At 39.6% G+C, this 25,051-nt stretch overlaps 2 protein-coding genes across 2 annotated transcripts; one reads left to right on the top strand and one right to left on the bottom strand.

Moving 5' to 3' along the window:
• The first annotated feature begins 7,494 nt into the window (after positions 1-7,494).
• zgc:195001 (uncharacterized protein LOC567531 homolog) lies at positions 7,495-17,393 on the top strand. The gene is made up of 5 exons (XM_067571447.1): positions 7,495-7,589; positions 13,587-13,613; positions 14,175-14,237; positions 14,995-15,134; positions 16,266-17,393. The coding sequence occupies exons 1-5, from the start codon at positions 7,568-7,570 to the stop codon at positions 16,668-16,670; spliced, it is 657 nt and encodes a 218-aa protein (XP_067427548.1). The 5' UTR covers positions 7,495-7,567; the 3' UTR covers positions 16,671-17,393.
• akt1s1 (AKT1 substrate 1 (proline-rich)) lies at positions 17,320-25,020 on the bottom strand. Its single transcript, XM_067571446.1, has 6 exons — positions 24,874-25,020; positions 23,604-24,379; positions 23,251-23,515; positions 23,089-23,172; positions 22,827-23,005; positions 17,320-19,937 (listed from the first exon to the last, which is right to left on the bottom strand). The coding sequence occupies exons 2-6, from the start codon at positions 23,994-23,996 to the stop codon at positions 19,800-19,802; spliced, it is 1,059 nt and encodes a 352-aa protein (XP_067427547.1). The 5' UTR covers positions 23,997-24,379; positions 24,874-25,020; the 3' UTR covers positions 17,320-19,799.
• Positions 25,021-25,051: the final 31 nt, after the last annotated feature.

Raw genomic sequence — 25,051 nt, 5'->3', positions numbered from 1 at the left:
TTGACTCAGACTGAAGATTTTTACAGGTCAACTCTCAGTTCTGGATTAGGGTTCCTGTTTTACTCTTTAATAGTAACACTGTTGAAGTTGAATGAAATACTTTTATAATATGAATAAAAATGAGGAGACAAGTGTTTTCTCAGTTTCACATGAAGTCCAGGAAACATTAAGGTGCTCTTCAAGATGAAAAAACTCAAAACAGAGAAGAAAACGTTCTTCAGGATCTTCATCTGATGTCTGATTTTTAACTAACATGTCAGACTAAAAAGGCTTTTAATAAAACTTCTTGCTCTGCTTGTGCCTGAAGAACATTTTCTGTTACGACTTTTATAATATAATGAAAGTATAAAAACAGTCATTGAGCCGCTTACATCTTCTAAAATAGTGAGTAATCATAGAGTTTAATATTCTCACCTGATGAACTTAAAGTTACATGAAAGTGTGAGCAGTGTGTTGGAGCTGGTTACATTATGATTATTTCACCTGCCAGCCAGAACTCTTTATTTAATATATATATTATTTTATTGACAGATTTTTCATACAGACATAAACCACTCCATATAACCATATAACAGATAATAGTAACAGAAAGTAGTTCATCTTAACTGTGTATCAAGGACAGAAAGCATCATAACAGTACATATCATCTACATGTGATTGCAATCCATCATAAATAAGATTTCTTTTAAAAAACGAACAAAAACAATAAACAAATATGGTTAAATTGAGTGCAGATATTCTTCTCATTCATGTTGAGTCAGAACTCTTCAAGGTGCAAAAAGTCAAAACCAACTTATGCACAAAATTAAATTTTAATATTGCAAACATATTTAGAGGTCGAGTTGATAAGTTAGAATAATGTACAATAAATTACTGTTGACAGATGGAAGATGTCAACAATACGTATAAGAAATTAACATTTATTTTTAAGGTATTACATTGTCAGAATTTTAGCTTTTTTTACAGTCAGTTTCATTCAAATTCCAGTAAAAACCCCAACAAACAGTCTGGCTCTGCACTGGTTTCTCTCACTAACGGGGGGAAACTGGAACCACTCGTCTGTCAGTTTGCCACATTTGAATCTGAGATCCTCCACTGAGCAGTTTAATCCTTTATAATACAGCCAGTTACTCCATTTGGATAAGAGCAGCTACTGTTGTCCTCCAACAAGTCTTCACTGTTGTGACAGTTTACAGCATTTAATTAAATACTTGTTTGAATAAACAATATTTACAAAAACCAGATGATTCATTACATTTCATGTGTATGTTTATATGGACTTTTATAGACTTCTGTCCTGTTCTCAAGTGCCTTTATTCATAATAATTACATAATTAATACTGGGATACAATTAGGGCTGCAAATGATTATTTTCATTATTCCATCAGATATTCTATCAGAAAATAGTGAAAAATACTGTGATAATTTCTTAGAGGCAGCTTCAAATGTCTTGTTTTATACAATCAACAGTCCAAAAGATCCAAAGATGATCAGTTTACTATAATGTACGTCACAAAAAAAACTTTAAATCATCATATTTGAGAGGCTGCAACCAGTAAATGTTTAGAATTTCCCTTAAAAACATGACAAACTGTTATTGGATTATGAAAATAGCTGCTTATTAATTATCTGTAGTCGATTACTTGACTAATCATTTCAACTGTAAATACAATTAAATTTTGAGTGTATTTTAGCATAGTTGGGTTGCATGTTATGTTTTTTATTATTATTTTATTTTAGACAGAAGACATTTAGTTACCACAACATATCTGATCATAAGTTTTCATTATTGCCTTTTAGGTGTGACATAAAACAACTAAAACCACCACAGAATTAAATATATAAATGTAAAATCTACGTAAAACACAATCAGAAAGAAGTATGATACAATACTTTAACTTAAAATCCTAATCATGCCTTTAACATGACAGCTGATGTCTGTTTCGGTTATTTAACTGTAAGATCAAAGGCCAACAGTGAAATTTGAAATCCTACAAAGGCGACTTGTGAACTCGGAGGGGAGAATAAACATCTGACAGACAGTCCAGTCCAAACTGAAGGGCGACCACCGGTCTGCCTGGGATCCTGACTCTGCCCATGTTTGGGGTTCTCGTGTGAACATCTGCGTGTTTCCTCCATCATCCTGCCACCTATCCGTGTATTTATATTCATGAGTCAGGGGGGGTTGGGATCCTAGAATCACAGCAACACAGCTTTAGAAACAGTATGTCCCAAAATCCCTGTGTCAACATTGCCTCTCCTCTTCCTCACGTCAGTCAGCCTGGCTGTTTTTAGTCCATGTGTCCAACTGTGAGGAATATCCTCTTATTTTGGGAGGCTCAGCGTTGAGCTTCAACACTTCGCTGCCCTCTGCCCTCGTCCAATCGCCAGCCGGGCCTTTCTCAGAACGAGCCACACCGCCCTGCTCCGTGTACAACTTGAGGGATAAGGTGATAATAACAGCTGAAGGAAACAGGAGAGTCTCAATGGAGTGAGCTGGACGACACATAATATTATGATTTTGTTATACTGTTCAATGCTGTATTCTTTAATTTGGTCTATTTTGTTACACACATCTATTTCCTGTCTGTCTCTTTTCCCCCTTTAAGGTTTTTTTTAGGGTGTTTTTCCTTATTTGAACCGAGCGTTTAAGGACAGAGGATGTTGTGTTGCTGTGCATACTGTAAAGCCTGAGGCAGATTTGTGATTTGTGATATAGGGTCGTATAAATAAAACTGACTCGACTTAACCACAGTCATCTGTTTGTAAAGAGATCTGCCTCTGAAGGTTATAGACGCCTTTTTATCAGCAGGATGAGCCGTGATTAAACACGCCTTAAAATGTTCCCACTCCCCGACCAGTACACCGCAGATCCTTTTTCCACTTGAAAACACAATCTCAGCTGTGTATTTTACTTTCAGCGTAAACACTAATGAATCACAGGAGGCCTATCAGCGTGCAGCGTGATATATGTGCATCTACCAGGAAGCCGGAGGACACTGACACTGAGACACATGATTGTTGTGATGTTTGAGAAGGGAATCATGTGTGTTTGCAGTTACACAGAGGTCACACATAAACATATGTTGCTTTCAACGCTTGTATAACAAATAGGAAAATATGTACTGGTCAAATATAACACGTGAAAATAACACAACATTATATCTAAGTAAAGTAGACATTATAATGATTAAAATAATAACAGATAATTTACATTTTCATACTTTAAATACATCATTTACAGTATGAATTACTGCTGGAGGCTAAAATACTTTACATTTATAACAGCATAAAAACATTAATAAATGCTTAATACATTTAATATGTTTACACACACACACAATGATGTACTTGTAAGCAGATATAAGTGTTTATTAATATATTTGGCAATGACTATAACTCCTCCTGTGAGCCTCCATAAGTGCAGAGAGAATATTGTAACATAAGACAAACAAAGAAAGAGAAACCCCTTCTCACGTGTTTAAAGACACATGAAAAGACTCAGCTTTGAATAATAATTCATGTCTGATGTGTTTTTCCACAAAAAGGATCAATTACCTAGTTAGAAATTCTTAGAATGACATCTTTTTGAGTGTATGAATATACAAATATTTTAAAAGTTTAACTGCTGGACACAAGATGTCTCTTATTTCACTGAGAAGTCCATTCTCAGTGTTTGTGCACTGGAGGTTTCACACTTGTTTAAGTTGCATACTGGACCACTAATTAGTCATGATGTCATAAACTATGTTTGCAGTTACGCGACTTAAACTCAGATTTAAGGTGAACGCAGAGAAACTTTCCTCCTGCAGCAGATAAATGTGAAAACAGCCTTCGAGTGTCAAACTCTGCACAGTGAAGCTCAATCGTCACATTTTAAAAAAAACACACATTTTTGGGTGGAGGAGGACTTTAAAATAGACTGTGTGACTTTATTCATACAGTCAGCATTATTAGAAGCAGTATTTCTCAAGATCAGTGGTGCAAAGTGGATTTAACTTCCTGTCACTGCATCTTTAGTTCACCAAGGAGAATGAATATAGACATTTTTATTGGTAGCTACACCAAAAACATTAGTGCTCTTTCTGTTTCATCTCATAAAGAAAAGCAGCAATTTCCCCACAAAGTCCAACCTAATAATACACAAACTAACACCATCGAGGCTGTAAATCATTTGAAGTGTCTTATGGATGTAATAAGGCCTGACTGCAGACATTTAATTTATTGTAATTGACAAGATATCCAAATGTCCACATAGCATGGAAAGATGATATCAGGTAAATCATATACGAAGGAGACAGATAGCAGAAGAAAACGTGATGCGAGAGCGTCCATGTGGGCAGAGAAGAGGGGAGATCACGTACATGAAAAAGGGCTGCTGCTTGCATAGCAGCAGTTACTCATAAATCTCAGGGCTCTCTGTCGCTTAGAGACCACCAATGTCAGCATGACACCATGTGTTAGGCAGGACACCCACCCAACCCCTCCTCCCCACCCCCCCACCCCCCCCCCCCCCCCCGCACCATGACATCTCATGATTTAGGAGCAGTTACGAGGTTTATACTGCACTAAAACCGCAAGGGGCCAGTTGATTTTGGCCTGTCGTTTTCACACTGTAAATCTGGACACTTTAACCATATATGTTTTAGTAAAGATGCTCAGCCTTGATCTATAACTAAAATCTGTGTTTTATCTCTTCTATAGGCACTGCAAGACACTACAAATGACAAATATTACTTCTCAGAGCTGTTTTGGTTTCATAAGGAGAGAAATGATCAACAATACACAACATTTGCTTCAGTCACTTTGGGATAAACATACTGAGAGCCAAATACATGTGGACAAAAACACCGAGAGAGAGAGAAGTGAGAAGGAGGAAGCACCTGCCATGTCAATCAGAGGAGAGCCAAGAAAACTGCGGGGAAGTTTTGACGGTCCCTGAAAAGCATCCCAGCAGGCCTTCAGAGATTACAGCCTCACACTTATTGTATCCCCCCCGCACCCAATCGTGCTATACATTTCACCATCTCGCTATCGTGTTAACATGTAATGAAGTAACATGATAGGACGTTTAATGCCCACGCTGGGCTGTAATGTACACTGGAATATTACTTAGTGACGGTTGACTGTATAATGCTGTGCATAGCGCCCCTAAACACACCCAGAGGTCGCGCTACAATACTATTTAAGCCCACTCACTGACAGCAGTAAGCAGCAGGTGCTGAAATTTGTTTTCATGCCTCACACTGATCATATCTGATATTATAGGAGCCGGCGCTAAGCAGGCAATTACACTTCATTAAAATTCTTCTTCTAATAGAGTGTGTCCCCAAACCAAGCGAGAGGTTCAGGGAGACACTTTCTCCTGACAGAGTTATTTCCTATTAAGTTGGATCAATTAAGGCGCGCCAATTAAGGAAAACCCCTCCAGGCAAGATCCGGAGAGAGTGTGAGGACTCGCACGTGGAATAGATTACTGTCTATAGGTGGAATACCACTAAATATCAGCTTTTAAACATTATGTAAATGTTTATTAATGTCTTTGGTTGCTGACAACAAGAGTTTTTAGTATGAACACCTTAGTTGATTACGTCCTATTGCCTGAAATCACATTGTTGCTTCCTGATAATCACTCTGCATTGTCACATTCGTCCACTTTAAAGGATCAAAGTCTGAGATTATTGCAATACTACTATGTAAACTTATAAATGTGGGGCTGATAACTGGCTGTTATTTCTATCTGTAAAATGTCAGTAAATGGTGAAAAGTGTTCATCACAATTTCTTAAAGGATAGGTTCCCAGTTTTTCAAGTCAGCAGCCCAAATGAAGCATGTTTTTCTTGCTGTAATCATTCCTCCTGTTCATACTGACCATTAGAAGATCCCTTCATAATTAATACTTACAATGTAAGTGATGGAGGACAAAAGTCCTCCTTCTCTGCAAAAAGTCAATATCTTTCAAAGTTTCTATCTTTTTAGTGCCGAACGCTCCTTTTTGTTTGATCCTTCCATTGCAGCTGAACAAGAAAACATGTCCGTTGAAACACAAGGAGGATTCTTTTATACTAACTGTACTGTAACTGTGGGAGATATCCACTTTATTTGACTAACTCAGATGGCGGACACGTTTTTGCTCAAAATGAGGACTGTAGATTTTGTCCGCCATCACTTACATTGTGAACACATTTGGAAGGGGATTTCTAATGGTCAGTATGAACAGGAGGAATGATTACAGCAAGAAAAACATGTTTCAATGCTCATTTGGGCTCCTGACTCCCCAGAACTTAAAAATATTCAGTTTACTATTATTTAACACAAAGAAAAGCAACAAGTTTAGCAACCATCAATTTTCTGTCAGTCAACTAATGAATTAATTGACTGATGATTTCAACTCTAATTAACAGCTTCATATTCATTTATGGGAAAGCAGAGACAGACACAGACATGAGGAGATAAGTGAAAAAATTACTTTAAATGACTTTATTACATTAGTACATTTACTATTTTATTGCAGCTTTACTGCCCTACAACATTAACTACAAGAAGTAAGAGATGGAAATTGATCCAAAAAAAATAAATGAATGTTTAATTACTAAAAAAAAATTCAGACTTAAGATCTGTTCAGGTATAAAATATAGGAGATAAAAGCCAAAATATTGTACAAATGACAGACTTTAAAGTTCCCCTAACTAATTAATCCACGTCCAATTAAAAGCGGTCATTTGAGACGACTGTAAAGCAACGTCAGCAACATCTGCTCACACAGCCGACCGTTAAAAGCTGTTATTTTCAAGCTCTGACCACACCGGCGGTTCAGTACACACTTTGCCTCAAGTTCTCTGGCAGCGCAGAGCACTTACAGCAGCCGCTGATTGATGGGATCTGGGATTGACGACAGCTCCCCAACGAGTAGCTGGCTGCCATCTTAGATACTGACTGCCCACACTCTTTATACAGAAACAAACACCTATACCTTGTGTCAGGGTCCATTTAAGATGCTTGCTAGTTTTTTGGGGGTTTTTTTTCTTGGGTCAAGGTTTGTCATGTAAGGTGACAAATAAAGCACAATTTTGTTTATGAATTCAGGCACCAAAATGTCTAGAAATATAGATGTAGGCGCCATCTTTGACTCCAAGTGGTCACATCATCATCTTTCCATTCATCGTAACAGCTTTGAAGAACCAAAAAAATGTGTTTATGTCCTTTCACATGAATGTGTTTGTTAGATCCGGGGGTATGTACTGTACCTCACACACACACACATGCTCGGTCCATGTGTATGTAAATGAGCATGCATACTTGGGACATACTTGGTATTCGCTTGTCTCCAACTGATCCCCAGAAAGGGATCGGGAGAGTTTCATGTGACAGGACCGTCCCTTTGGGGTAACTGTCACATACAACCAAAACATATGCATATTCCCTCCTCCTTGCTCATTTTCTGCCCCCTCCTCCTCCCCGCTCATTTGGAAGTTAATAAAAGCGATCCTCCAGAGATGCACAGGCACTATCACAAGACCCCGCCAGTTTGATTCCAATCAACGCCGAGCGAACGCCAAAGGGAATCATGCCCGTCCCCAAGAAAGCAGGTAAGAAAACCATCCTCGCCTCACCTGAGCCTCTGTGAGGGACATTAAACCATGTGGCGTGAGAGTGAAAGCACCAACTGTTTGTCATTTTACAAGCAACTTTTGTTACTACATCAAATAAAATGCAGGTAAGTTGCATTTAAAAGTCTTTTTTTTTGTAATTCTGTAAGTCAGATTTTGGCAGGTCTGATGTTTTCCACACTTGTGGCCTCTCTTAACTCACATTTCCTTTTTTATTTATCTGTGTATCGCAATTTTTAAAAGCTTCACATTCAGATAACACAAATAATCATGTCATCTACAGACACAGGTGAACCATGCACATATTATATTTTTATTCCACTCCAAGTGTGCCACAGCTTGAGCAGATAGAACTTGATTTATAGCTTGTCACCAGGGTTTCATTACCACTTGATTATGTCTTTCATATGTTGTTTATTGGATGTGGTTAAGTTACCTCATTCTGACCATCCCTGTAAATCAGGTCGCTGCCAAACATCCTTCCTCACCTTGGATTCTGCCAGTTTTCTCTCTGGCTCATTAATCATGTCATCATAGCGCATGAAGAGTCTCTCCCTCGGGGCGATTACGGTTTCGTCTACACTTGTGCCGTCGCTTGCTGAGTTCCCTTCTATGTCGCTGGCTCTTCTGCAATTTCAGAGCTCGTATTTCTGTCTGTCCTCCTCCCTATGCACCTGTCTCAGCATGCTTGCTTACTCTCCCTTTCTCGCTACAACAGGTAGTTCGCCTCTTATTAAAATCTTTCGTCGGCCCCTTTTGCCGCTTTGGGATATTTCTAATACTCAGTGTTTCCCATTCCATAACAGCTTCCACAGCTCAGACAACCCCCATCGGGAGGCCCCCCCCTCCCCAACTCGGCCCAAATGTTACTAATCCCTCCTCTGGCAGCTACAGTAATGAAGTGTGAAATGCTGTACAGTGCTGTAATTCAAGTCCCAATCTCGGTTTTTATTTATGGCTGTTTGATTCTGTCATTATGTAACATGTGGCGTCCCTGGCCTGTGCACTCTGACTTCTCCTTAAGGATTTAGTACCATCAAAGGTTTAGTCACCACCACTGAAAGATTGAATTAGTGTGAAATATGGCAAGTCTAAAGAGCCGATGTGATTATCTAATGTTTGATGCATACAAATAAGTTCGACGTGATTGAATAACATTCAGCTTTTACAAATCAGTCCCATTTCTTCTTCTATTAGCCCTTTAAAAAAACCTCCTGAATTCTTCCTTTTAAGCAGAATCCTTCTTCCAAAAACTTACATCCATCTGGCTCTGCATCTCAAATGTGCGCTCATCATCATCCGCAGGGCCTCCGGCCAAGGAGTCTTGACGCTTGACAGGAAACCAGAGGGATGAGTCTGGGCCCACGCCACCTCCGCTCATCTCTCTATCTCTCTCTCTCTCTCCCACCCCCTCCTCTTCTCACTATCGGCGCCTCTTCTGATCTCGCCGTCTCAGTGGGATGTTTCGAATCTGATCGCGCAGATAATGTAGCTCTGTCCCACTGAGCGGGGAATCTGGAGAGGGGGAAAAAGTCTACCTCGCCAACGTCCAAAGCAAACAGTCTTCATGGAGCATCAGGAGATCCGGTGTTGACCTTTTGGGCAGGGCCCCCCTCCCCCCCTGCTGAGCCGTCCACTCTTTTAAACATGCGCTCAGAAAGGACGAATCTGGTGTTTTGTATGGCGTCATTGATGTGGATCCGTACCAAAATCCAACACGGATTTACCTCACTGAAGATCCTTTTGAAGTTAAACACACTTATATATCCAACTCAGTTACCTGACACGTTTTGCTCAAACTCCTCTTGAGAAATAGCAACTTCACCGTGATATTCATCCCGACCTGATTGATGAGGTGTCTTTTTTTATGGTCCCTGTGCCCTTAAATATTTTATGCCTCACACCTCTCTCTAGCATCCCACTCCATCTTGTGCATGTCTCTATTGCTGTGATGTCAAGTCATCAATCTTTTTGAGTATCTGTTTATCTCTCTGGGGTTTTCCTGTTGATCCCGTTGAGCGTGGACCGGCCTCTGCGGAGGGGGGGGGGGGTGTTTAACCTCCACATCGGAGCCGGAGAGCTGGCATATCTCCCATCACCCCCCACCCAAATACTGCCAGCCTTGATATCTCACTCCAAGGTTACTCGAGGTGCTCGTTTCATTTCCATCAGATAGAATCATCTTATAGATTTGAAGATGAATTTATTTACAGTGTAGCATTCCCCCTCCTCCTCTTCCCCCAGACATCTGTCCTCTAATCTTTCCTCAGTAATTCCTCTTAATGCCATGATGAGCCTGGCATTATTCCACGAGGCTGTTCTTCCATCATGTCCGTGTCTCACCTGCTGTGTTACTTTACGGGAGAGATCGGGGGAAGGAGGAGGAGAAAGACAGATGAAGTGATCTGTCACCGGCGTCTTTCTGCTCTACCAATTTCCAACGAAGGCTACATGACCTTCACTCTATCCCTCTCCGTCTTGCCAAACCTCTCTGTTCATCTGCTGTTCATCAGCGTTATGTACACCCGCTAATAATGTATGTACACTTTCCTCTGAAGTCATACAGGCTTGCTGCTGACACGTGGAGAATATCCAAACTGATATCTGGTCTGTAATTGGATCCTAAGCCTCAGTAGAGTCCAATTCATATTTCTGCATGCCCATTCAATTATCAAATTTTCTGGTGTTAGTGGCTTTAGTCAAGTAATTGTATTCAACATAATAGTCTCCTGCATAACAGTAACTCTGTATATATTTAGGATTTTAATTACAGCCTCTAACGATACACAGTATTTTAGTCATTCAAGGAAGAGTGATTGATTTCTGCTCTTCAGCCACATTTGAAAGTATCACAGGCCAGCACACTTCAGGGAAAGCGACGCCATCCCTCTCACTCGCATCCGATGTTTGCAGATGTTATACCAGGCTCCCATAAGTCCGTCTGGTTGACATGCTGCTGGCGTCTTCCCTGACTGAGGGTCATTCATGCTGCGGAGGTTATGTTTCCTCAGGCTCAGCCATGTGTTCGGGATCGGCCGTCCCGGCTCAAAGAGCTGACTCTGCTCTTCTTGCACGTGGGTGTCAGCACAGTTAGAGTAAAAGAAAAAAAGGCATTCACTACATTTACTTTATGCGATTACAACCATATAAAGGCCAAGATCTATTTTATTCTGTCATAAAACAACCTACACATAACACACTTGTCCACATATTCACAAAACATAAGACACAATGGAGCATGGACATGCAGAAATACAAAATGACATAAACTATACATAGTATATAACACAAACACAGTGTTATGCATAAAATTGAAGCATGACGTGATGATAAAATCACAAAAAGTTTCATGTCAGTAATAGTAGAGTCCTACTTTCCTCTCACATCTCCATGCACAGGGGTTCTATTTGATTAGTTAAACATGTCAAAATCAATACAAGAGGAATTTATCTCTTGTTGTAAATTGGATCTTGCGTGTTTGGTGAAAAGGGTTCCTGGTTTCCTTGTAAATCTTTAAAGTTCCAGTCATGCGTTCGGTGTTAACAGCGTGAATTTCTTTTGGTTTTCATAAGTAAGCAAACAGATCTTCCTTCCATTAAATTCAGCTAAAACCAGATGTTAACCCGATTATCAGACAGATTGTGTTAAACTCAGGTTACTGGAAAGTCAGATTAGTGTCATATTACTGCAAAAAATAACTTCTTTGATTGAACTATTACTGTGCTATAATAGGGCTTTTACAATAATGGAAATGTAATGTGGTGATTGACGTCCTCTCATGTGCAAAAGTCTATTTACAAAACAGTGGTGGGATGTATGTTAGTGCATTTACTCAAGTACTTTACCTCTGTACAATTTTTAAGTGCTTGTAGGATTACTTTTGCACTTTTTGCACTTTTACGCAACTTTATACTTCTACTCCACTACATTTGGAGGCAAATATTGTACTTTTTACCCTACCACACTTAAGATTTTATATCATAAAATATATCATAATCTTATAAAATAGACTGCATCATAACAGATTAGGCTATACCAGTGGTGGTCTATGACCCTTTACATCAAAGGAGTGTCTACTTGGAGCCACATTCAGATGTCTTTTAGTTGTTAGTTTAACCAAAGAAATAAAGAATTTTACTTCTCTCCATTTATTTGACAGATTTAGTTACTTAGCAGATACATATTACTTACTTAAAATATAATAAACTAATGAGTTCTGATGTATTTTTATAAATTAAGATACCCAGCAGAATATCAAGGAGTTAAAATTAGCCCCAACCTACTCAGCTGCGACATTAGAAATGTACACATTAATGTGTGAATAATTAAAATCCAGTATATATAATGTACATTATCCTGAAATGGGCCATTCTGTATAATGATTATTCTTACATTTGGTACTTTTAAGTATAATTTGATGCAAATACTTAATAACAGAGTATTTCTACAATGTGATATTATCTATTAAGTAAAATATCTGAGTACTTCTTCCAACACTGTCACAAAACTCAGCGTCAAGGGTAAAAAGCTGTATCAGACGATACTTTATCCTAATTTTATCTACTTCCACTCTGCATATACCAAAGATACCAAGTCACTGACAAAGAAAACCAGTACATTAAAAATACAAATTGAAGCAGTTAGTCGTCTATAAATTCTCTAGCAAATGGCTAATCTTTGTTATAACCCACAGATTTTTATTTTAAATTGTAATGTGGATGCTTAAGTTCCCAAAAATAAGACAAAAAACAAGAAATGCATAAAAACTTGTGTCTTGTGTCTTGTAGAGCTGCAATTAATTATTATTTTCATTATCGATTAACTTGTTGATTCTTTCTTTCTTTCTATTCTCTTGATTGAGCCATTTGTCGTTTGATATTTAAAATGTCAGGAAATGCTGAAAAATGTTGATCACTGTTTCCCAAAGCCCAAGATACAACCTGAAATGTCTTTTTTTTATATCCCGACCAAAGACCCAAAGATATTCTATGATGATATATGATATATTTTCTGACATTAAATTGGAAATGTTTGTGCAAAACCGGTGGTTAAGGTTAAGTAAAAGCAAATATGTCTCATTTTAAGCAGAGAAGGCCTCTTCTCATGCCTACAAATGCATTTACTACACAACCATGAGCTACAAGAAGCAGCCATATATGGAATCAGAGGAAAATTGAGGTTGTTCTGTCTAAATTTGGCAATAGCAAAGGACACACACACACAAATCTACGTAACGCTCTGATAGGTGAGTAAGAATGATGAGGAGTTAGTTGTCTGTGTGTGAAATCTGAGAAACGGTAACTTGAGCGCAGATGACCCACGCAGAGCGGTGACGGATGACCAGACCGGGGCCAGAATTGGATCACAGTTTTCTATGAATGTCAGAGGACTCGGTGTGACTCACCGACTGGAGGTGGAACAAACGAACAGAGATTACACACCAGCCCACGACATGACAAACATGCCCTCGGCGGTGTGAAGTAACAGCATCATACAGAAAGTATATTCTTAGGACGAGAGACTCCTCGCTGTCAGTGGCCATGGTGTGTGTGTCCTTCACTGTTGAATGCTTTGGGCCTCTGCATTCCTTATGTTGAAATCTAAACCTTGGCGGGCCCGGGGAAAAACTTCATGAATCAGTGCTAAGCTGACATCGCACACATACTTCTCTGTGATCTACTGTATGTTGAGAGCAGCAGGAGATTTACCGTAGATGAATGGTGGCCTGACAGAGGTATTGATGGAGGGAGAGAAAGATGAGATGGTTTTAAGTAGCTGGCTGGAGTTTACTTGTCGATGCCACCCCCCCCCGAACGGTGTTGTGAATTTAAATTCTTTGTCATACGTGCCAATATGAGAAGAATCTGCCAAGAAAGGGCTTTATAAATCACGTCCTATTTAAAGTATCTCTCTGTCATATACACACACTGGGACAGATTTCAGTTAAATGACACATCATCTTTTTTTCTTTTACAGGAAGAAAAAACAACGGTGCTGCAGAAGGTAAAGAGCGACATGGGGTGCCTTGTAAATCACCAAATGATAATAAGATCCATTCATTAAAGGATAATGTTGGCGATTTTCAATATTTTGAAAACGGACTGATCTACTTACAAGTATTGTGAGCCTGATATATCTTATTCATCTGTGCCGTAGACCTCTATTGTTGTCCAAAAACTATTAAAAAGGCATCTGTGAGCCACATGGATGCCCTGGGTGACACGTTCCTTCATTATGAAGATTACAGCCACATTAGTTTGTTTAGAAACGGCTCCAAAGACTAAAAAAAGCGATCACATTTTCAGTCTCCGGAGAGTAGTTCTGTGTAAGGCTTACAGAGCTTCACTAGCTTGTTGTGCTACGTATCACAACCTCTTGGAGGTCTACAGCTCAGAGGAATAAGATATACCAGACTTTGGATACACACACAATACTTATAAGTAGATCAGTTGCCAGCCTAATCCTTTAAATTAAATAGATGTTGTCATGTAAATTTGATAAACCATTCATGATAAAGTTTAATTCATTTCATTCTCTTGTTATCGTTCCTGTCCGTCACCTCAGAAAAGCGGCCTCCGTATGAGCCAAATATCCCCGAACCAACCACCAGGGCAGACTTCATGAAATGTAAGCCTCTCTTATATACATATATATATATATATATAACCCACAATCTATTGTCAATTAATTACAATTTAAATATTGAAAATTTACATTTAGATTAGAGTGATAGTTAACAGGTTAATAAATCAATCAATTACAAATAAAGGATGAAGAATTCATCACTTAAAGACAGATTTTAAAAATGTATTTACATATTTAATGAACATTTAACCTTTTAACATTTTAACTAGATTCAATACCATTTTCAGTACTTGGATCATTTAATTATGTATTTAATCTGCCTATTTAAATGTAAATGTACCGTATAAAATGTTAAATATATGTATTAATTAACCAATTAACACAAACTAGTAAACAATCTATGTTAATTAGGCAACATGCTACTGCAGGGAAATGTATTTTAGAGAAAAGATAACCTATTAAACAGAAAGTGTAGAATTTTATATTTAAAGGAGCAACAAGTACTTTTGTAATAAATACAGATTGTTAATGCAGTATTTTGGCAAATGCCTGACTTAGGTACAAAATATAATCCAATCACTGCTTATAATGGTAATCAATTTGAAACATGAATTTAACATACATCTCGAATTTCGATTCAGAACCAGATACGCAATTTTAAATTCTTAAACAGGAAGTTAACCCTAATCCTACCCCTAACCCTAATCTACAGCTTTTCCATGCTTGATTTAAATTGTCTTGTTAAAATCTCATTAAGTTCCCGCTTCCTGCTTGTATTTTTCTCTCTATGTTCATACAGATTGGTTCCCACTCTCCATGGATGATAAAACTGCACAGAAACTGTTGTGGATTTCAGAGGGCGGTGCCAAGGTGGCTCGTACCTCAGATGCGGTCTGCCCATATCCCACCAGGCCTGAAAGATACGAACACTCACCACAGGTAGGCCTGGCCGTGCTCACAGGAAACAACCTGAATTCAGGGTTTAATCACACCTACAGTCTTCTTTTAATTGGTCTCAATTATAGTAACAGTGTCACACAGCCAAACCAAGACTTTTAGATCAGTCACACAGACCCACATGTTGCTTGGAGAGGTTTGATACCTTTAATTTAACAGTAGGTTTTAATTTATGCAAACACAGTTTATTAGTCCGCCCTTACTGCTGTGATTTTAAAACATCATCTTATGTCCTCAGTTAATTTAGTCATGTTAGACTCTATAAGCATGAGAAACCTCCTTCAGTAGTAGGAGAAGTACTCACATCCTTTAATTAAGTAAAAGTGCCAGTAAAACCATAAAATACTCCATTACAAGTAAAAGTCCCTCATTCTAAATCCGACCTGAGTAACTTGAGCTACGATTAACTACAACTACACCATATACAGTTAGGTAATGTAGCCCAGTAGTTCCCAACTTAAGGTGCAGGCCACTCCAAAAGTCATAAAATAAATCTGAGGGGGGTCGTAGGATGATTAATGGAGTAGCAAGAGACAAAGTTCTGCTACACATATTTGAATTTGTTGTTTTTTGGGACTTTTTCTGGTTAATTTAAATGAAAACTATCCAAGAAGTTTAGATGAGAAATACTTATTTGGTTGACCTTCTAAAAACTCCCCAAGTAGACACCCTTTCTTTGTACGGGGTCACAAGCCAAAAAGGTTGGGAACCAGTGATAAATCCTAATCTTTTATAATGCATTATATTTTATAAGATTATGATATGTTCTTGATATAAAATCTCAATCTGGAGAGGAACTAGTAACTACAACTGTTAAGTAAGTGCAGTTGAGTAAAAAGTAAAATATTTCCCTATTAAAACGAAGGGGAGTAGACGTATAAAGTGGAGTAAAAGTACTTCAGTAGTGTACTGAAGTGCAGTACTTGAGTAAATGCACCAGTTACTTTTCACCACTGGTCTCCTCATACACATATTTGGGGGTTCTGGTTTATCTCCTGCAGTTATTTCACAACACATTGTCAGTGCTCACAGTGCAGTTCTTTAGTATATTATCTAAATCTTTTACTTGACTTAAACTGGACAGTAACTCATCCTATTTCCTGTCTCCTTTAGGTCCTGTGTAAAGAGAACCTGCTGGGCTCTCGAGGGTACTGGGAGGTGGACTACGACGGCTGGGTGGTGATTGGGGTGGTCGGCGAGAGCTCACCCAGGAAGGGCAACGAAGGGCCCTGCGGCCTCGGGGAGAACAGCGGCTCCTGGGGCGTCGGCTGGTCAGGTTCCTGCTACCAAGTCTGGCACAACGGTGAGAACGTTGACGTGCAGCTCCCCATGACCTCCTGCATGGGCGTCTACGTCGACCAACCCGCCGGCATCATCAAGTTCCTCTTGGTGGAGGGAGAAGGCGAGAAAGAGGTGCGGCTCATTCACAAGTTCAAAGTCAACATCCAGGAGAAGATTTTCCCCGGGTTTTGGGTTGGCACAAATTCACACTGTCTTATTCGGAAAAAGGATCAGTGACACAGCAGCAGGTTTAGCATGCATGGAGACGAGCGGCTAGTAGTGTAAATTTAAGAGGGTGTCGGGAGGTTTGGGGAACAAGTGTGGGGAGCTGCAAAGCTGAACTGAAGCGTGTCATGATGACATCTTTATAGATTGTGTTTGCTTTCTCAGGCGCATGAGGGAAGCTTATTCGCTTCACATATATATATATATATCCGATAATACCAAACTATTTTATTTACTATTGTGTATCTAGTCGTGTATTTTAGTTTATTTATCTTAGAAAAGCATGCAAAGCCTTACACACAGGACTTTGTATGTGCTAGAGTGCTTGTATCTTTTTCTATGTGCTAAATGTAGTCAATAAATTCAACCATTGTGTAAAAACACTGACGCCGTCCATTGTATCTGTGTTACTGAGTATCTTCTCATATACAGTAGAGCACTGAGGCCATCTAGTGGCCTCTAATAATACTGCATCCTTAAACGTTCCCATAATCATACAAGAAGTCTTTCTGTTGGTGTTTGCTCCTTTATTTGAAACATAAAAGTACTTAACGGAACATTTATTTGTTTTTGAAATGTCAGAGATTGACATTTTTTTTTCCTTTCAAAATCAACCCATCTCTCTCTCTCTCTCTCTCTCTCTCATACACACACTTTCTCATTCATTCAATCATTTCAACAAGATATCTGGAGCAAAAAAAAAAAAAAAAAAAAAAAGAAAAAACAGAAAAACAATACCATCCCCTATAACTCAGTATTGATTTACAATCATTCTATCAGTCAGTCATTCGTTGGCAAAAAGTAAATGTACAAATAGGCATGTTATAAGGAGGTGCTGGTGTCCTCCACTCACATTTTGAAGAGCCCCAAGCTTCGTGTAAAGCCAGACGTTTCTCTAGTTTTTACCCCTTTTTAGGACTAGATTGATTTTTTTTTTTTTTTGGGGTGGGGGGGGGGGTGACAACTGGCCTGTTGATCAACTTACTCATTAAACGATGGGAGCAATGCAGACAGAAATCTCACATGTGGTCCTGGGAGATCTCTGGCTCCAGTCCTCCATGCTAACACTTCAGTATATACTGTGCTAAATGATGGCAGGGACATATACAGTAGTGATGAGTTACAGATTTTTATGCCATTAACTCCTTACAAATGTAGATAATGTAATTTTTGGAATATTGTTTTGTGAAAAATAACATACAGATTCTTCTTTATGGAAATAAAAGCATCCCGTCATCCACTGTTTTGACTTCCTATGAATAAAGATACAGTAATGTCACTCCTGCTAGTTCCAAATATTCAAGAAATGGTTCAACATTTGGGGAAATTCTCCTTTTTGCCGTCTTTCCGAGAGTTAGAAGAGAAGAGCGATACTACTCTCGTGTTTGTGTGTTGAGTATTGAGCTAGAGCTGGAAGACGGTTAGCTTAGTTTAGCTTAGCATAAAGACTGGAAGCAAGGGGAAAACGGCTAACCTGGATGTGTCCAAAGTTCAAAAATACACCTACAACAATCAAAAGATCAGTAATTAACACATATCTTGTTTGTTTAAGCTGTACACAAACAGAAATGTAAAAACGACAGTGTGTGCTACTAAGGGGAAGTTGAGTACTTTAACTATTTTTTGGGGAACAGCAACCAGGTGCAGTGAGCTACAAAAGTCTTGCTGTCATCACAATTAAGTTACAAGACAACCAGCGGTGTAGCCAGCTGCAAAGCAGTGCTAGGTAGATGGATTAACGCTAACTGTTGTTCATCAAGAAATACTTACTGCATGTAACGTCCCATAAAACCATAACTTGACATCTTTATACTAAAGTTTGTGTACATTTAAACAATGTGTTAATAGTGAAATCTAGAGGTGCTGGTAGGGATATTTTTGAACTTTGGGTAGGGCTAGGCTACCTGTTTCCTCCTGCTTCCTGTCTTTAAGATGAGCTAAGCTAAGCTAGGCTAAGCTAAGCTAATCATCTACGAGCTCTAGCTCCAAACTCAATGCACAAACATGAGAGTGGTATCCATCTTCTAATCTAATTCTTGGAAAGAAAACAAATAAGTGCTTTCCCCCCACATGTTTAAGCCTTTAAGCTAATTTTGTACCATGTTTCCAAAAACCTTTAAAAGGTGCAGTGTGTAGAATCTAGTGGAATCTACCAGAACAGACCTAAATGGAATATGATATTCATAAGTATGTTTTAATTAGTGTATAATCACCAGAAAATGAGAATCGTTGTTTTCATTGAGGCCTTTATATCTACAGGAAGCCCGCCATGTTTCTAGAGTAGCCTAGAACAGACAAACCAAATAGTGGCTCTAGAGAGGGCCTTTCGTGTTTTTCATGAGTTTTGTGGCCACCGTAGGTTCTCCTAGATGCTTGGAAGGGGAGGGTGAGGAGAGGGGTAACCAGTTTTTTGCAATCTGCAAACTCACCACTAGATGCCACTAAATCCCCACACACTGCACCTTTAAGTTTCCAACACCAAAATGCCACATTTTGCCACATACGGTTTCATTTATGATAAACTAAGCTGATAAATGAATTAGTAGCTTTAGCGCTAATAATATCAATCAACAAAGCATCTGCTATAAAGTTAGCATGGAGCAACCGGACACATCAATCAACCCGGGTACAGGTAGCTGGCGCCTAAAAGTTCTCATCACTTCACAGGTAATTTGACCAAACGGCAAACTTCCCAAAAACTCAAGGTTCGTAACATTCGCCCGTGCCAGTTACACTATTAAACTCCCTGTTTTAGTGTCCTTGTGGGTCACAATGCGCACATCTTGAGGTCCAATCCTAATGTAGTGTTGGGGGGGACGTGTAGTAGCTAGTACTGTGAAATGTGTAGTGATGAGGTGGGTAGGTATAGTGTTGAGAACGTTATTAGTGTTCATAACAACATTTCTTTTTGTCAATTACTCCTCGAAGCATGTGCCGTTAATTTTGGTTAATGAGAAATAAAATGGAGGTACTAGCTTTTACACCGTTTCACATACTGAACGTCACATCTGCCAGCCAACCCAGGTCGCCTCCTGTCACGACAACTTCTCTCCACGTTTCCTTTGCTCTCTTATTCTCTCGCTCTTATTCCTTTCTCTTTCTCTCTCTCTCTCTCTCTCGCTCTCTCTCTTGCTCTCTCTCTCAGTGCTTGAGGGAGAAGTCTCCTGTGTTGAGACGGGGCCGAGGCAAGGCCCCAAACATTTCTGTCCCATCGGTGGCTCCAGGGGCCAGTAGGGCCTTCATACTGGCAGCAATATGCTCCAGGTCGGCACAGCCCACCTGAAGGACAAACAAACACAGGGACTGTATGTTAACACGGCACAGGAGGAAATACACAACAGACAGAAAATTCAATAAAACTTCCTTCGTTTTTCTGCTCATTTCTGTTATTTTTTATGGTGTTGGACGTTCTGAAATGTTACTTGTAAAATATTTGCCCAGCGCGACCTCACACAAATGTCACACACACTTTAACGGTCACATGAACTGATGGAGCCGTCGTGGCCATTAGTTGGTGCATCAGAATACTGAGAGCTGAATAGTTTCTTTGTCTTCGTCTTTAGACAGCATAAAATATGTCAGGATCAACTGACACCAAAAAAAAAAACAACAACATAAAAACAAAACACAACAGCCCGCTTAATTACCAATTCACAATCAGGATGTCTGTTTTCTGCATTTCAATTAAGATGGTGTAAACCAATTATATGTGAGATTTCTTTTTTAATTAATTCTTAAATTAACAAGTCTATTTGATGGAAAAACATTCAGACACTCGTGTCATGGGAGGACACATCAGAAAGCTTCCGCTGACCCATTTTGCTTTCAGATGTATTCAAGAATAATATCTGCAGCTGATATGTGCAGATATTCTGAATCAGAGAAGATATTAAAGCCGTGTCATGTCTTATTTAGTTACTGTTTGATTGGATTTAGGATTGTTAGTTACTAGTTATATGGTATGCACAGGATTTCAAGACGATAATAAACGGCAGCACTTATTATAATATAATAATTATGTAATAACAGGTCAGTACTAGAGTTTTCATATTGATGCACCAGCGGTCTGTACCACAGAGCAAGTTGAACTTAAAGCCCTTTTCACTGTGCTGTCAACTGTGACAGGAACATGGTTAAATCTTTTGTCATTAATTCAAAACAGTGTCCTTAATCTCACTGTCAGACACGTCCACTGACGACCAGTTTGGAGCTTTGGCCTCTGAAGACAGTCTGAGGGAAATATCTGACAGTCAGAAATTTAAGACCAAAGTCAGACCAGTTTTTTGAATGAAGTTTAGGAAGAAAACTCATTCTTAATATGTCCGAGGTGCACAAAAACCAAAATGATGAAGGTGAAATGAAATAGAAGTTTGTGTGAATTTGCTCCATTTCCAACATGTCAGCGATATAGATGGATGACAGCGTTTTTCTATTTACTTTACTTTCTATTTACTAGCGCTGATATCATAAAGTCTGACACAGATTGTGAGTAAGATTTTATTATAGGCGTCTCACACAATGAGACATAAACCTACACCATCGTTGTTGTCATGCAGTCTAAAGGCGCCTTTAGTCTGGTTCTCCTCTGGTTACAATCCTGGATTAACTCTGAGATTACCGTTCCAGCTGTGAGCGTGTTCATGTTCTTATATACATGAAACATCAACAGAACAGGAAGTTAATATGACAACAGATGAAACTCTGATACCTCTGATATTAAGTGAGTTCAAATGCATATTAGAGCTGCAGCTAACGATTGTTTTCATTATTGTTTAATCTACCAATTATTTTTTCAATTAATTAATTAATCCTTTAGTTTATAAAAATGTCAGAAATATAATGATGGAAAATCTGTCCATCAATTTCTCAGAATCCAAGAATATCTTGTTTTGTTCAACCAACCCAAAGATATTAACTTTATATTGATATAAAACACAGAAAAGTAGAAAATCTTCACATCTGAAAAGCTGGAACCAGATGATTTGTTTGTGTTTTTTGCTTGAAAAATGACTGAATAGATTAATCAATTATTAAAATTGTTGCCTATTATTGTTCTTTTGATCAACTAATCGATTAATCAACTAGGCCTAATCATTTCAACTCTAATATTACCAAATATTAAAAGTAAAGTTAAGTTGCAAATAAGTGTGTGAATTATTACATAAGCCTTTTTAAATACGGTCAGCATTTTCAACATGTTTAGTCTACTATGAGAAAATTAATAGATAACCCGAATGGATGATCCATTTATTATCTAAAGTGTGTGCTCTTTTGAAGTGATGCACATAACAAACTGTTCACTGCTGGAGCAGAAAACTACAGATACGATATAAAAAAACCCTGAAGAAGAGTCATTAATCAACTAAGGTTGATCAGACTTAATGTTATGCATTTATAATTTACTTACTTACACATGTATAGAGTTTTTTTCCCAATAAAAGGTGACAGTGAGTGAACTTCACACATCCAATTATCATCTCATTGATTCTAAAAAGATCCTGAGTTACAGAGATGCAAGTAAAACCTGTTTGTTACCAGAAACATGACATTGTTAATGTGGTAAGTTATGTCTCTGTTTGTTAGAAACTCTGTTTTAAACCCTTTCTATCACTGATTATTTATCATGATAATCAAAGTGTCTGCTGAACTATAAAAAACGTCCCTCTTGCTCTTTATGAACTGTCACTTTGTTGTTAACTCAGTACTTTTGTCCGTGTCAGGATCCTGTTGCAATGATGACTCATGAGTCATTTTGTTGTTTCAGCAAAAATGCCAAACATTTCCTGGTTGCAGCTTCTCAAATATGAGGATTTGAAGCTTTTCTGCATCATGCATCACAGTAAAGTAAATTTCCTCAGACTTTAAACTGTTGATCAGACATCACTATGGGTTCTTTCACTGTTTTCTGACATTTTATAGACAAAAAGATTACTCGAGGAAATAATCAACAGTTGAAAATAATCATTAGTTGCAACCCTTGCTGCTTGTTCACACATTTTGACCTGATCCTCTGAAACGAACCTGCGCTGAAGCAGTCGAGTCGTGCGGCAAAGGTTAGAAGATCTGAGTTAAGCTCAAAGACAGCTGGTTTACCCGCTAATCTGGCTTTGTAATCTCCGCATGTACACCAGCTTTGTACTTGTGTGTAAAAAAATGATACATGCTCACCCGTTCTCCGCTGTTGCTGTCTCCCGGAGCCGCTCTGTTTCCTCCTCTGCATCCCCACACGGGCACAGATACGGGCAGAGAGCGGGCCAGAGCCATGGGGTGGGCGTGCCGGGACGAGTATGCGGCCTGACCCATGGCCATGCTGCGCGAGGGCGGAGGAGCGTCCTCACTCAGCGAGCCTGGGACACAGGTGGAGAAATAAATAAATGTGAAATCCATGGATCCGTGCACACACACACACGTCTGCACATCACATTCTTACCATCAGTGCTCTCCTCCTCGCCGTCAGACTCGAAAAACGGCTCACAGTCGCGAGACAGAGAGTCCTCATCCATGGAGAAGACGCCTAAAACAGAACCACGACGATGTAAACCCTCAGAGTCAACACATGTCAAAGCGACACATGAACGACATCAATCCTCACCTGCGCTTTCGTTCCCGTAAGGTCTCCTCTCATCCATGTCCTCCTCCTCTTCCTCGTCCTCACATTCTTCTTCCAAATCCACGATCCCAGATCTCTGTCTCCCCTGCTCGGTGGCCTCCAGCGCGCTCTTCTCCCGCTCCCGCTCTCCGTTACCGTTTTGCCCGCCGCCTTGCCCGGGAGCACCTGAGCTGTAGATTGACGGGTAGCTTTGGGAATATCTTCCATTGGGGCTGACTCCACCCACACCGCCGTCCCCTGTAAAGCTCTGAAAACAAAAGAATCACGTTATGAATGTGAGCTTTTTTTTTGAATGAATACCACAACAAAGTTTGCAGCACAGGCAGGTCACTCACCCCCCTGTGTCCGGGGTCAGAGGTCAGGTCAACCACCAGCTTGGTTCCTCCCTCTCCCCCCGCCTGGCGTGTGTGCCTTTGGGCTGTTAGCATGGTCGTAGAGTGCAGCACGCCGATGTCATCTATGTAGCGGCGTGCAGACTCAGCAAGAAACCCTTGACCCCATACATTATAGGAGAAATCCCCCTCCCTCGGAAAGGCACTGCTGCTCTCCCGTTTCCTCACCCCGTCTCCGTCTCCGGCCGACGACCGGAACTTCTTACACGCTGTAAGGATGGCCAGGTCGCAGCCAGACTTTTGGCAATACGTTTCCGCAGCAGAAAGTAGTGCCAGCCAGCTTTCTTTGTGGTTGTCTGGGATCTCGGGTTCGGATGACTGGTTGATGGAGGCCATAACGGTGCTAAGAAGTGTTTACAGCTTTTCTTTAAATGGACTGACCTGATGAAAGAACTGAGTGATGCTGATGAATGATGAAGAGGTTTCAGACTAATCAGAAGCTTGGATAATGGTTGGGGCACCAAACTTGAGTATGAACTTTGGTGGCTCTTTGCGTTGTGGCGGCGTAGCTTTCCTTTTACCCAAAATCGCTGAAATCTGTATCTTCTGGTTTGCTGGTGTATTTTTTTTGCACTGGTGAAGATGCAGAGGGGGGGGGAATTTTTGATCAATCAGGTAAAGAGGCACAAGGTGACTTCAAGATATGATATAGTGGGTGATGTCCTTACACACTGGAGAGCCAGGGGAGAGAAGAGATGGTGCCAAGTTGCTGGTGATACCTGGAATTAAAACATTAAAAAAAACAAATCAAGGTTAACTGTCACTAATTGCTTCTCTATGTAAGGTTTATCCATTAGGACTGATTGCACACGTTTAAATATATGCAGATAAACACATAAGCACAACCTGGATCAACTAAATCTGTCCTCAGATTGTCGCAGCCCCCACCACCTCTATGAGCTGCTTGACACCAAACCAATGCTAACTACTGTAGCTACTGTAGCTTTCTTATGACCATGCACTCGGTTGAATCCACTTTACAGACATGCCATCCTTTCTAGATATGATTTTGCGTAGTTTGAAACTGCATATCGAGGACTTTTCTGCACGGTCGCTGCCGTTGCTGCAGCTGTTGTTGTTGATCTTGTTGTTTATTCAGTGTTGTGTGCAGCCTGCTCATGATGGAACCACATTTCACCTCCATTTTTCAGGCTTTAGCAGGAGCCCAGCCGAGAAGTATAAATTACAGAAACGAGGGGAGACGTTCACCCACCTGTTCAGTTTCTTTGTTCCACGTTGCCAGGTATTAATCGATCTCAAACTTTACTTATTTTTAATCAAACGTATTCTGCCTTCTCCCACGGTTTCTCTCCCCTAGCTAGAGCTCTTCACCAGCGGCAAGCTAGCAGTGATTGATAGCAGCTTTTTTCCGGTTAAGGATTTCACAATAA

This window comes from Thunnus thynnus, chromosome 17 (assembly GCF_963924715.1).
Source record: "Thunnus thynnus chromosome 17, fThuThy2.1, whole genome shotgun sequence".
Taxonomy (NCBI): domain Eukaryota; kingdom Metazoa; phylum Chordata; class Actinopteri; order Scombriformes; family Scombridae; genus Thunnus; species Thunnus thynnus.
The sequence above is the reverse complement of the archived record's forward strand: the minus strand, read 5'-3'. Positions and strand labels throughout refer to the sequence as shown.